This window comes from Otolemur garnettii, unplaced genomic scaffold, assembly GCF_000181295.1.
Source record: "Otolemur garnettii isolate 467f Iridium unplaced genomic scaffold, OtoGar3 scaffold00050, whole genome shotgun sequence".
Lineage (NCBI taxonomy): Eukaryota > Metazoa > Chordata > Mammalia > Primates > Galagidae > Otolemur > Otolemur garnettii.
Window position 1 is genome coordinate 706,330 of NW_003852445.1, and position 14,326 is coordinate 720,655.

The window sequence follows — 14,326 nt, forward strand, 5'->3', positions numbered from 1 at the left end:
TCATTCTTTTAGCCCTGAACAATCCATGGTCTGGATGTTTACCACAGTTTATTTATCCATTTACCAACTCAAAAGACATCTTGATTATTTCCAAGTTTTGGCAATTATGTATAAAATGCTATAAACATGTCTGTGCAGTTTTGGGGTAGATGTACGTTTTTGGATTATTCGGATAAATACCAAAGTACTTGCTGGATCATGTGGTAAGAGTCTGTTTAGTTTTGTAAGAAACTGCCAAGCTATCTCCCAAAGTGGCTGTGGCATTTTGCACTCCCTCCAGCTGTGAATGAGAGTTCCTGTGGCTCTACATCCTTGCAAACATTTGGTGATGTCAGTGTTCTGGATTTTGGCCATTCTAATATGTGTGTAATGGTATCTCATTGTTGGGATTGCCTTGTAGTGTGATGTTCTAATAGGAAAATTTTTTTTCTAGGAAGCCTTTCAATGCATAGTCTTCTCTTGTGTGATTGGGGAAAAAATTCATTCATCAAGAATCAGGACCACACCCAGCGGGGCCCTAAAGAGGAAGCCTGTTGATCCTCTTTCCAGAGCCTCCTGCAGCAGTGATTCTCAGTCTTGGCTGCCTACTAGAATCATTTGGGGAGCTTCAAAAGCTAAAATCTTGGGTTCTATCTCTAAAGGTTTTGATTTTGGGGGCTGGGCACTGGGATATTTATTTAGTAACTCAGCAGGTAATTCTAATACACAGCTGAGAAAACACTGGTGTATAACAGATCGCAGTCCTGGCCTGTGCTGAGACCTGCTGTTGAAAGAACCTTCTTCTTTGGACTTTACCAGCCCTGATGTAGATTCCTCAGCACTGAAGGCTCTTTTGTCTTCACTTGGCTCTGATGCCCATCTGCAGTGGTAAAAGCTACAGCCTTAATTCTCCACAGGAACTGGAGATTATTTTTTCCCAAGGCTTTGAGAGGCCTGGAGTTAGGACCTGTTTTTTATACTCTTAGAGTCTGGCCTTTGTGTAGAGTCCACTCATGTAGAGGGACAGAAAAATCTGCTTCTGGCTCTATGTTGGTAAGAAACAACTATTCTTTAATCTGAACCCTGCAGTGCTGAGAGACGGCCTCCTGGTCTAGCATCCTATGGCGAAAGCCAGAGCTGTGCCCTCTCTCCCTTCTCCAAGCTAAAGATGAACCTTGAGTGGAGCCTGTGGTAAAAGGCAGGCCCAAGTGCAGCCTGAGAGAGGTCTGGAAGAGAGCTGGTGTCTGGCAGAGCCCTGGAAGCGTCCTTAGACTGTTCCTCCAGTTTTTAGATCACACCCTTAAACGCCCCGGACACATAACACAGAGGTAGAAACAAGGGAAGAAGGATACTGACTTGCAAATGGCGAGCAGACATTCTTCTATAGTGTCCCTCTGTGCTTTGGTGAGGGACCGTCCCTTGGAAAGCCTGTATATTGTCTGCAGTGTGGAGTCGATCAGAGAGGTGCAGTGTTCTGTCCCGGCAAAGAGAGGGGCGCATCTCGTGAGGAGCGGGAGCACCGCGGAGCATATGTACCTGTTTAGTGCGAGCGCAGCCTCTGTGGTGCTGAGGGAGACCTAGGAAAAGCGGACGGAGACACAGCTTACCCCCTGGGGAACTGAGTGGAGCTTCCCCTGTGTGCTGGGCTCCCACGGAGCAGGTTGGGGCAGGTCACAGTGGCATGAACAACCTTTTATTAACATCGGCTGATGGCCAGCCTAACCCGACATCCCTGATGCTTGCAAAATCCAACGGCTAGCTATTGCATTATTATTCTTGTGTTAGCTCTCTTTTCTCACCTGCTGGGGAGTCACACATTGTCCTCTTATGATTTCAAGACTAGTAAATGATTACAGGCCAAAGGATCTCTCAAATTCGCCAGTTATGTGACAGCTTTACAAAGAGAAGGCGGAGCTCTGACCTCCATCAGTTAGTTTATGAGCATCGTGAACAATTCACAGTCTGATAAATGACATGAGGGGAGAACTCATTAAAAGGAGCCTAACTCTGCACGGGAAAACTGTAAAGGGAACAGAAACCTGGGACCTTCTCTAAAACTCTGGTGTAATTCTTGCTCGTAGCGTTCTCTTCTGCTCATTTAGATAGACAAGCTAAATACGAGGAAAACATATTAGTGACACTAAATATAGCCAGAGCACGTTAACTATCATCTTTGAAAACAGCAGAGCTTCAAAAGAAACTTTGAGATCCGTGGAGATGAAACATTAGCATTATTTCTTGAGATTATCATAGCCATTATATTTGCATTAATAACACATTTTCTATAACTTATGATTTGAAAAGCTGTTTTCTTTGAACCATACACATTTCTCGGTGTTCCTATAAATTATCAAAAGTTTTTCGTTTAGCAACTCCAGCAATCATGCTGAAAGAAATAGCTCATCGTTCACATTTATTACTTTAATAGACAAAGTCGTTAAAATCAGGAAGGAAAGAGCTTTGATTTCCGTGGTTTAAAAGTTTTCAAAAGAGAATTCATGAATAGCTGTGTGCTGAGGAACTGAATGTAAAATCTTTTTGTTGTTTGGACGAGCATGTGATTGAACACCAGATGCTGGAATAGCAGTTGCCATTTGTTTCATCTACAAAAAATTAAGTGCTTTGATCAGGAACCGTGGGGAGGTCCCTCAAGTTAAGAAAATTATTCCTTTTTAAAATCAAGGAATTTACAGAAAAGTTCAAAACAAAAGTCATGGTGGATGCACTGTTTGAACGATCAAAAAGGATCCTATGCCCCTGACACTGCCATGGACATAACATTTCTTATCTCCATGCCACAGATGGGGCTGGAGCTCCATTTATGGCGGGGCTCCTCTCTCCGTCCATTTCTGAGTAACCCCTTCAGATGGAATCCATTCTAGTTAAGGTACTGGCTGCTGACTACTCATCATAGAACTCAGACTTGTATCTCTCTGTTGGACACCAGATGGAGCCTTGGAGAAATATTCTAACTCTAAAAACACCCGAACCTGGTAAGGTACTTTTTAGACTTAAGCTGATCTAGTTTGTCTTTTCTCCTTGCACCCAGGACTCCCAGTACACTGTTTCTTTGCTTAGTCTTGACTTGTGGCATCTGGTGCCTAAGCTCTTTAACTGCTGGGGCCTCCTGTCTCAGTGTCTGCTGACACTGAATTGCTTTAGCTCACCTTTGCCCCTCACTTGTGTTTGCTCTTGTCCTCTGTACTTACCGTGGTCAATGCCCCTGGCTTCAGACCTATCCTTCTTTGTGATCAGTAGTTGAAACTAAGGAGGGAGAGTGGGAAAAGCATTTCTAATCTATAATGCTGCCAGCGGCCTTTTCCATAAACAATAGTCCTCATGGGTGATTTTTGTCCCCATGGGGACATTTGGTGATATCTGAAATTCGCTTTGGTGGGATCTGGAGGTGGATTAAGGTGCTACTGGTGTCTAGTAGGTAGAGGCCCAGGGTACTGCTAAACATTCTGCAGTGCACAGGACAGCTGCCCTACAACAAATCCTGCCACGGTTCAGAGATGCAGCCATTGAGGGGGTAGATTGAAGTTCTGGGGTCAAATTCATCTATGTCTAAGTCTTGGGTCTAATACATTAAGATCTTCCATTTTATGGTACTTCTGTTTTCTTACCCTTTAAAGCAGGCTACCAAGATGTCATCAGTAGATAAAAAATATTTGTTTTTAAGTCCAATGTTGCTAATTTTACAATCATGGAAAAAATTATTTTTCTTATTTTTGGAACTTACCGTATCTAGAGAGGCAGAGGCTCTTAAGTCAGGTAAAAATCCAACCTCTAGTAAGTGGAGCAGAAAACTTTGATCCTTAATGCTGTACACTCGGTCCAAGAACAGCACCATCGGTGCCTTGTGGTCAGGGCAGAAGTTGGCTGCCATATCTGGCTCACTGACTGACCCATCTGAAAGACATGAAGAAAATCTTATTTCCCTTTGTCTATCTCCACCATCTCAAAAGGCAACACAGAGCTTGTTTGTGTATGGCTTGTTCTTTTAAGTAAATTTTTGAAACAATATAGGTTGAGCATTGCAAATGTGATAACCTGAAATCTGACACACTCCAAAATCTAAAATTTTTTGAGTGCCAACATGATGCTCAATAGAGATGCTCATTGTAGTATTTTGGATTTTAAGATTTGGGATGCTCAATCAGTAAGTATGAAGAAACCATTCCAAAATTCAAAAATGCTTCCAGTCCCAAACATTTTGGATTAGGAATATAGTGTTGTGTTAAAGCTAGCTTATCCTGAGTTCTACTGGGTTGAAAAAGCTGATTGTTAAAATTCTAATTTGTGACCCAGTTGTTAAAACATGCTCATTGTTAAAAATCAGAATTTATAATTAAATTACATTTAAAGAGGTAATAAATACCAGAATTCATCACTTTCTATTTTACTCTAAGCTATACTCTGAGGTTATTAATATCAATTGTATTTGCGTATTGGAAATACAGTACAATGGTGGGCCCTGTACATTCTCTTCCCAACTCTGAGGTCAGTGACATCACATTGATAGCTTGAAATTGGCCATGGGGAGAATATTTACCCCATAGGAATGGTCAAATGCTAGCAACCACAGTTTAATTTATTGCTTTGTTGATTGAAGACATAAGAAAGCGAGGGAGAAAAACGTTAATGAGGGCAGATTAAATTGTAATGTGTTGCGTCTGTAGCCATGACATCATAAATAGCATAAAATTCAAGAAAATATTCTTTTAGTATTTGGAAACTATTGGCTGATTTAGGAGAAACTTAGAACAGGTCTTCTAAGAATTTGAATCTTATCTTCATAAAAAGGTTCAAAGATGACATGGGGAATACCATGAGGAAAATAAAAACTGCTTGAGTTGGACAATAAAGAGGGGATTTTGCATGAGGATAAAACCCAATCTCCCTCTTCCTGTTCTGTCTACACTAAAACCCAGGAAAGAGAGCCCTCCAATGGGCGAGCTATATATTCACAGCATATTTAAATACTGTTCCTGAAAGGTGGGGAACGTACTGGCAGATCCGGCCTGCGGCTGCTTCTCACCTTTGTTTAGGGAGGGAAGTTTCAAGGGGATGCTGATAATCCCAACCAGGTCCTCGGTGGGGACCAGGGAGCGCAGGATGGACCTGATGCGGATGGCTTCCCCTTTTCCTGTCCGGATGAGCTGGAAGGGAAGCATCCGAGGACGAGATTAGAGAAATGACGTTCCCACCCCTTGTTCCACCCCCACCTCCAAATCTTTGGCAGTAATATGGCTCCCTTTAAGGGCAGGCACATCCGTGTGGGCCTAATTGCTGTAGACACTTGTGGGCACAGGGAAGGAGGGGAGTGTTCTCTTGATTTCTGAGAGGTGATATGACTAAGGGGGTAACTCAGACTAAAGTTGTCACTTGACTCCTAACATGGTCATGCGGTTATAATACCAAGTCTCAGGAGCAAGTGCTCAGCCTATCAGTGGCTTCTCAGTGTGACTACACTTCAGGAAGCTGTCAGGGGTCAGAAGTGTTGACAATGTGGCCACACAATGCCAGACAGTAGAATTCTGTTACATGTAGAAATGGCTATGAATTTTAATTTCCCAAGAGTTTGATCAAGTGAGGGCTGGGCGGATGGGTGAGAAGGGTACAGAGAATGTCAGGGAGAACTTGAGCATTTCCGTGGTATCCTGGGTGAATAACCTGACCTACGTGACAGCGACGCACTGAGCAGCACACACTCTGGTGTGCTCACGCCCTCTGCACATGCGGCCTCTGAAGGGGATGTAGCAGGTTCTAGCCAGGGAACTGAGTGGTCACAGCTTGGCATCAGATCTAACTCAGGTGGCATGTGGGATGTGACACTTGGTGGCACAGAGAAAGCAGAATGCCTGTACACCACCCTGGTGCAACCTCCTGTTCCCAGGGATTGAAGAGGCTGCAGGTGATGACACCACGTTCCCTTCCCCACCATGTTCTGCGAAGGGGCCTTGGTGGCGGGTGTGTGTGTGTGAGGAAGGTGCTGGAGCGGAGAGGCAGTGGGGGAAGGAGGGTAGGGCATTCCAGATGGCCTATCCTGGCTTAGCTCACCCGTACTGCCTTCTGAGAACAAGCAAGCTGTGAAATGTGATAGGTGATCAGGAGAACCAGGGTATGAACACACTGGGGTCACTGACCCTCCCGCCACCCCAAGTCTGTAGAATACCCTGTGTTTCCTTAACTCCCTTTCAGGTTGCCTGCATTTGTTTAAAGGCATAGAAATGCAAAGACAGTCCCACATGGGTAAGGCTGCTTTCTTACAGTAGTAACTGGAATCCAAAGTGTCTGAACCAGACTCCTTTAACGGAATTTAGACTTTCTTTTCATATGAAAAACAATTATTTCCTCTCTCACTTATGATGTTAGGCTTTATATGAAATAAAGCCAATTCCCTCTGCTTTTGGCAGAGGTGAAAAAGAAAAATTAAAGAAAATACTTTTAGTTCAAAACTGAAGTCTCAGAAGACAGCTCATGAAATAGAACCATCTTCTTGTGTGTCCACAAAGCTCTGCCTCTGGGAGCGTGAGCCACGGGAGGAGAGCCCCTCCTGGGGCCTACTGCCGGGGTTACCAGGAAGAGAGGAGTTTCCATGTGGCGTGTCCCAATGGCCTCCTTCAAGAATCAAGCTGGTCAGTAGCACCTTGACCAAATCAAGGCACATGGAAACAGTTTGGGGAGGCTTTAGGGACAAAATATGTAGGGGAGGTGGACACTCAGCTGCTGTCACAGACACCACCCAGCACAGAGGGCGGCCCAGGAGCCCCTTCTCAGCAAGCGGAGGAGTCAGGTATTAGAGATGGAAATCACTTTTGATGTCAGCTAAAAGAAACCTAGGGAAAGGCATTTAGCAAACGCCAAAGATGGAGCAAGAAACTACATTCAGAAAATCTACAATGTCCGTGGTGCTTTGTCACTTACGTGCATTTCAGGAGCACAGCGGCCCAGTAGGTCTATGAGCGCCGAATAAAAGGACATAATCGCATTGCCCATGTGCACGATTTCTTCTTCCTCTTCCTCATCCTCCGTGCTGTGGAGAGAATTGACACAGGGAGCGTGAGGAAGCCTGGCAGGTGCTGCCATGTTACTGGTCCAGGGCTGCCTGATAAGGAAACACTGCTCTTTTTTGGGCATCACACATCCTTTCCTGGGAACGCCTTCTCCCTTCAGAGGTCAAGGAGGTGGTTGTATTCATTAAGATATTTGCCCGTGACATTCCTGGGATCTCACGAACTTTAAGGCATGAGCAGTGACACCGACTGACCATGCAGACCGTACCCCCTACCAGCCTTTTGTCCCTATTCCTCCCCGTGGTGGGAACACACATGGACAGCACAGGGGTCAGGAGGGCTGAGTTGTTAGTAAGCTATGTGGCCTCGGGCCTCAGTTGTTTTCTCATGTCATACGAGAAAGTTGGAGACATCATACATTTTGGGTTCTTTCTAGTTCTAGCAGGTCTCCTAACAACTGACGACCAAGGGAAAAGCCAACTGCCTGGAGAGTCACCTTTGCTGGGTTATATCTGCTCTCTAGTTTCTAAGGTCTAAGGAAAAGGATACGAATAAAAAACATCATAATGGGAGGCAATCAGGTGATTCCCCAACTACTATATCCTTAACCTTCAGATACCAAGATTATTAATGCCGTGACTTTTCACATTCTGCAGCTTTCTTCTTCTTCTTTTTTTCCTCCCTAAGAAATCAAAATGCTTTCCTGATTAGTCCTCATACTTTCAGAAGAGGAGTGAGATAAGGACTATAACCCTGGTCCAGGCCTTTGAGCTTCCCCCTGCAGTGATGCGGTGGGGAGGCTATGAGTTTGCTGTTAATGATTTGCCAGTGGGGCTAAGCCTAGCAGAGAAAATGGAAAAGGGTGAAGGTGAAACTCACCCCTAGGCTTACTCCATCAAAATGCTTGATGGAGCGATTTTAAGTGTTTAACTACAACTGTTAAGAACCTGCGCTTTCTCTCTCACATCCTTCTTCATCCGTGTCCTGACAATATTTGGAAGCTCACCACCTATCTCCAGAGGGCAATCCCATCCACTTACGCTTCCCTCTTGTATCCCTGAGAGGGGAGGTCGAGTGTTGGGTTCTCAGAGATCTTGATGGCTCCCTGCATGGCTGCCAAGAGGCCGTTTCCTCCCTCGCCCCGCAGGGCTGGGCCGAAGCACTCTGGGCGTCTGATGAGCAGCTTGACCACCACGCTTGCATTTTCTTCCACGCTCTCACCTAAGGGAGGGAGGCATTGTTTTTTTCTCACTGGAAAGGACAACCAGTGAATTTATTGCTAGTTGATGAGGCTGGGAGAACAGTATTTCATTTAGCTTGTCACTTCCTCTTAAGATTAGGAGCTAATATCCATGGAGAGAAAGGTAAGCTTTGATAAATGAGGTTAGGATCTGTTTATTTGAAGTATTAAGATCATCCATTATAGAACAGAATTTTACTCTTCAGCCCAGGATTTTGTACCGTTGAGATTATTTCACTAAATTCAGGACCTCAGAGGGCAATTACGTATGACACTACTGAGTCTGCCGTGGAATACTGATTTATTCACAAGTAACTTAGAGAACAAAAGAACTTTACATCTGTATTAACTCTGTGAGGGGATGCCAATTTGCTTTCTTCCTTGAAAGGAGGTATGATTCAAGTTGATGTGCTTTAATTAAAATTTGGGGAGGTGATGTGTTAGCTCCTGACCTAATACTCTCTCAAGGTCAATATGTAACCTAAACACAATCAGGTTGGAATGGATGGACTTCAGGGAATTTTTGAAATCATTATGCAGATGAAGAGTCTAGGGTAAGGCTTTCTCAGTTATTCTAAAAACAGTTTTATGTGAGGGTAAAGGTTGGAAAATTACACTCTGATGGTCTTCTCTTTGGATGAACTGTAGACAACTAAGATAGAGTCTCATTACCTGAAGATACTATGGGAGGCTGGAACTGGAATATAAAATATAAAAAATAGGAAGGGACATCCATTGCTTCTCAGAGCCAACAGTTACATTCAAAAGCAATTTCACAGCTTGTTCAAACAATTTTATAAAACATACCTTCTGTCTCAGGTGAAATCCTAATCTGTGTCTGAGAATTTATCCCTGAGTCAGGACTCAAAAGCAAGATTTTTTGAATGTATTGGATGAAGCCTGAAGAAAAGAAATTCTTTTACAAAATCATAAAGTATTTCTTGCAGGATTGAGCTATATCATAGAGGATGTAATGCGGTAGGTTGTTGTGTTTATTTATTATTACGTAAAAATTTATCTCAAATCCTAGCAGGCTAACACAACAAATATTTATTATCTCATAGTTTTTGTAGATGAGGAATTTTGGACTAAGCTAGGTCTGTCTGGAGATCTCCTGTGAATTCCAATGGAAATGCTGACCAAGGCTATAGTCTTCTGAAGGCTTGACTGGGATGGGAGCATCAGCGTTCAAGCTCATTCCTGGGGCTGGCGGTTGGCAGAAGGCCTCAGTTCTCATTCCTCAGAGTGGGAACCTCCACAGAGCTGCTGGAGTGTTCTTGGGACATGGTACCCGGCTTCCCACAGTGCCAGTGATCCCCAAAGAGAGGAAGGCCGAAGCCTCAACATCTTCAGCAACCTGAAGACATATCGTCACTCTGCTTCATCCTCTTCACCAGAAGTGACTCATTAAGTAAGTCCAGATCATCCATAAAGGCAGGAGAATTAGGCTCCATGTTTTGGAAGAAGAAGCCTCAAAGAATTTACAGACATATTTTAAAACCACCTCAGCAGTTTCAGTTCTGCTTAATGAAAAATTTTATGAATCCACTTAGAAGTGCTGTAAAGCACTCGAATGGGAACCCAGAAAACCTGGCTTTTCTTTCTGGTTTTTAGCTAACCCCTGTGTGAGTATGCACACTGCATAGTCTCACTGGGTTTCATTTTCTCTGTTGAGATACCCATGGCTGTCTAGTTATACAGTGAGTCTATTATTCTAATCTATATGCAGAGATTTCTCTCACCATGCCCAAAGGAACAGAGGGGCTGAGCTTGCTGTCCAATGCTTAAAATTAATTTGTGTTCATTTCACACATGAACTCACACTTAAACCCACCTGGGGTGTTTCACAGCTCTGGAGTGCCCACCTGGGGCCACAGCTGCTTGTTCCACGCTCTGGAACAAGACAGACCTTCTCTCTAATCATTCAACTATCTGTACTGTAGGTAAAAATCCAAGATGGTAACATGTGCCACTATAGAATTGTGTAGCTTGATCCAGAAAAAATTTCCTCAAATTGAATTTTTTTTTTTTTTGGCAGTTTTTGGCCATGACTGGGTTTGAACCCACCACCTCCGGCATATGGGGCTGGTGCCCTACTCCTTTGAGCCATGGGCGCCGCCCCCTTAAACTGAATTTAAACAACTCATCAGCATGCATTCACTGTTTCACAGCTCAATCCTTCCAGAAGAATCTAAAAATTTTGTAAAGAAGTTTGTCTTCAAGCTTCATCCAAAATACAACATCAAAAAAGAATCAGTTTCTATTAAACCAGAACGTGTGTGAAGAAAATTCTCAGGTGATGCAGGAAATATAAAACAATCACAATAATGAGACAGTGGCAAGAATCAACATGTCCTCGAAAGAGAAACCAAGGAAAGCTTGAGTGACCCTACAACGTTTGTGGAGGAGCTCGGATAAAGCGATGATTCTGAGGGCCAGGCCCACAATTCCCTCCTAGCCTCACCTGGTATCTGTACCTGAGAATCACAGGAAGGATACTTTTAAAAAAGCATCAGGAAAATCATCATACGTAAAAGCAAATACTCTGAGTCACAGATGTAACTCACAGTTTATCACTTTCAAACGTTTATGGTCTTCAACATTTATGACTTTTCATGACACCAATAATAATAAAAAGTTAGGCATCAAAATGGAGGAAAACCTGAACTCTGGCTATTTGAACTCTAGACTCTGATTCTTTTGGTTACCCTGTGGAAAGCCTTGTGAGTCAGCCACAGTTTTTACCAACATGGGGATTCAACTCATCTCTTCCTACAGCAATTAGCACCTCCTGGGAATTTGATGGGCTCAGGAATCACAATGTTCAGAAGTTGAAAAGTCAGACTGCGAGTTCTGTATGGAGTTTGCTATCGAAATTTATTTGCCCAATTAGCCTTATTTTATCTGTCTCAGGCCTTCAGAACTAAGCTAATTAGGTTGGCTACTGCAACTGATCCAGGAAGCCATCCTTGATCACTGAACTGTGGACATCTGTGGGAGTGCAGAGCCTGCCCTGCAAGAGGGAGGAACTCGAGTGCAACCGTTGCTGCTAATTAGACAGGGGACCAAGGAGAAGAATTTCCAAAGGCTTCACAAGGAAGAGAAGACAGTGTGATTAGAAGAGAAAAGAACATTCTCCTCCTAATTACCTGTAGCTCAGCAAGCTTGACTGCCAAGCAAATCCACTGTGGTGAAGCTGAATATTAACCTTGTGGGTATTTTTCAAGGGAGAAGCAGATCTGAAGTAAACTAGTTTTGCCCAAGGGCTTACAACAACGTTTTTGCTTGAGTTCCAAAATGAATAATGAGCTTAATAACAGTGTGAGTGTTCACAGTGTCTTTCTTCAAAGGCTTTCAGCACTGCGTTCTTAGTTCTACCTTCCTTTCCACGTTCCTAAGCAGTGGATGCAAATGATTCTCCTCATTTTACCATGGTAAAGCAGTCACGCGCACCACAGGGACAATTAGGAATGCAATGATTTAATCTTCCGCCCATTACTTTTTTACTCTTCTCTGTTCTAACTTCAGCTTCTGTGTTAAAAGTTCCTTTACCTGGAACACTCTCTTTTTCCTCCTTCCCCTGATGCAAATCCTTGTCCTACGTAACTCCACTCCATCCTTTAGGAATAGCTTAAACACGGGAGCCCTGGAGGACCTGCTCTTCTCAAACACCTGGTACTCTTCCCCAGCGCCTGCTTTTCTCCCAAGACTGCATATTCCAAAAGAACAGGGCCTTCTGTCTGAATTATCTAATCCTGGATGCTCCAGGGTCTTGTTAGCATCCAACATATACAGCCATTCAAAAATATTTCTTGAATGAATGAATAGATTTAATTAGACTCAAGATAGAGGCTTGGGATGATTCCATAGAAAACTGGAGTGACGACCCATCACTGCATAACCAGGCCAATTATCAACCTCTGATTACAAAAGTCTAAGTTGTCCACTTCCTCATATTTTAGTGAGTCCTAAGGAGGGGAAAACACTCTCAATAAAGTCCCAGGGTCCCAGAATGAATGAGTCTATGGACAGTCTCTTAGTTAATTTATAGAATTGCAAGGCAGAGGCAATAGCCATCTTACTCTCTTCTATGGCTATCTTTAGTTTCTTCTTTTTTTTTTTTTTTTTGTATATACCAACTTTGATAAGGCACCACGAAACTTGTATGAACCAAATCATTCCAAGTGGTGAGGACATGTCATCTTCTTAGGGACATCCAGCCTGGGGAGGGAGGAGGTAGGGCTGTGTTTGTAAACTACTGTGATAGCATGGAGGAAAAGGCCAGGGACTATTCACCCACTCACTCATTAATTCAACCATTGATTGAGTCTGCACTAGGTGCTAGGTAATTGGTCCAGGGATAGTAGACAAGTAGTGAGCAACACAGTAAAGCCTGGACCCCAGAAGGAGATGGGCAGAACAGAGCCAGCCCAGCTAGGTCTCCACAGTCCTGCACAGGAGCTTCCAAACCATCTTGCAGATGTGAAAGAAATAAATTCCTATAATTTGATGCCACTGAACTTATAAAATATTTGATATGCAGCAGCGGCAACTGATACAGGGTGAGAGGAGAAGCAGGGAATTCCATTCCTGTGCACCTGCGGGGGTGCAGATAAGCTAACGATAGCCCAGTGTGCAGTATGTGACCAATGCAGATGGTGAGAAGCAGATAGACGTCAATCTTTTATATGCTGAATCAGCAGAACTTGCTGATGGACTGATGTGGGGATGAGGGAAAAGGTTTACCCAAGGATGCCACCTACGAATGGCCCGAGTATCTGAAAAGTCGTTGGTGCTACTTAAGAAGCTGGGGTAGAGCAGAACTGGGGTGATACCATCCAACAGTCTAAAGAGCTGGAGGTGCATGTGCTCTGTGAAATGGGTAAGATATTGATGACAATTTTAATAAGGCCTCTTTCACTGACAGGAGAAGATGTATAGAGAGGTGACAAGTCCGACCCCGAGCCATGAGTTTCTTGCTGGATCTGGGATTGGAGTGGAGTGTCTCTGTTCACTGGACTCCACTCTTGATACTCATATGGCCTGACTCTGAGATTCCTCTTGCCACCTGCCAAACACTTGCCGAGACTGTTCATTTTCAGGGAAGCAGCAATGGCAAGGATCACCCTTTCCTTGCATGTGCTCATGATTATGCCATCCTGGGCGTGAAAGGCTTGGAAACATGGAACTCACTGTTCACGAAGACGGCAAACCTCAGGAAGGACAGGTAGCGTTCCCCTTCAATGGGGTTCCAGCCGACATCAGGGTATCCTTTGGCCAGAAGCATGGGGCAGCTCTGCAGGCCACAGCCTGCCAAGTAGGTCACCACCTGACAAGAACGGTACCAAGGTGAGGTGTCTACTCATATGTATTAGGGTGGGTATATACCCCAAATAATTAAAAGCAGGGTCTCCACGAGCTATTGCATACTCATATTCATAGCAGTATTATTCACAACAGCTGAAATGTGGAAGTCAGTCAAGTGTCCACCAATGGATAGATAAGCAAAATTGATATATATGAATACCTGGCCTTAAAAAAAGAAAAAAGGAAATTCTGACAATATGCTACAACATGATGGACCTTGAGGACATATGTTAGTGAAATAAACCAGTTATAAAAAGACAAATACTGTATGATTCCACTCATATGAGGTAGTTAGAGTAGTAAAAACCATAGAGACAGAAAGTAGAATGGTTGCCAGGGGCCAGGGAGGAGGAGGATGGGGAGTTATTATTAAATGGTAGAGTCTCAGTTTTAGAAGATGGAGGTAGTTTGGGAGATGGATGGTAGTAATGTTGGCACAGCATTATGAATGTATTTAATCCCACTGTACTATACACTTAAAAATGATTAAGATCCTGAATTTTATACGATGTGTACTTTACCACCATAAAAAATTGAAAAAAATTAAGCAATACATATGTATTAAAAACAAAAAAAGCAACACTCCAGATTTTTTACAACAGACTTGTGAAATTCTGAGAACTGAAAGGCTTTTATTTCCCTAGAGACTAGAAAGAGCCCAAGACTTTTGAATTAAATAATATGGCAAATTTATAACCAGAACCTCTGATCCATTTTGGTT

The 14,326-nt window shown here is 43.4% G+C and overlaps 1 protein-coding gene across 1 annotated transcript in view; it reads right to left on the reverse strand.

Moving 5' to 3' along the window:
* Positions 1–14,326, reverse strand: part of RYR3 (ryanodine receptor 3) — a 362,708-nt gene that overhangs the window by 120,059 nt on the left and 228,323 nt on the right. Inside the window, exons 43-48 of the mRNA XM_012806300.1 lie at positions 13,432–13,567; positions 8,039–8,219; positions 6,910–7,018; positions 5,021–5,141; positions 3,722–3,891; positions 1,336–1,556 (exon numbers count right to left, since the gene is read on the reverse strand). Coding sequence (XP_012661754.1) covers positions 1,336–1,556; positions 3,722–3,891; positions 5,021–5,141; positions 6,910–7,018; positions 8,039–8,219; positions 13,432–13,567 — 938 coding nt within the window. The remainder of the gene's footprint in view (positions 1–1,335; positions 1,557–3,721; positions 3,892–5,020; positions 5,142–6,909; positions 7,019–8,038; positions 8,220–13,431; positions 13,568–14,326) is intronic.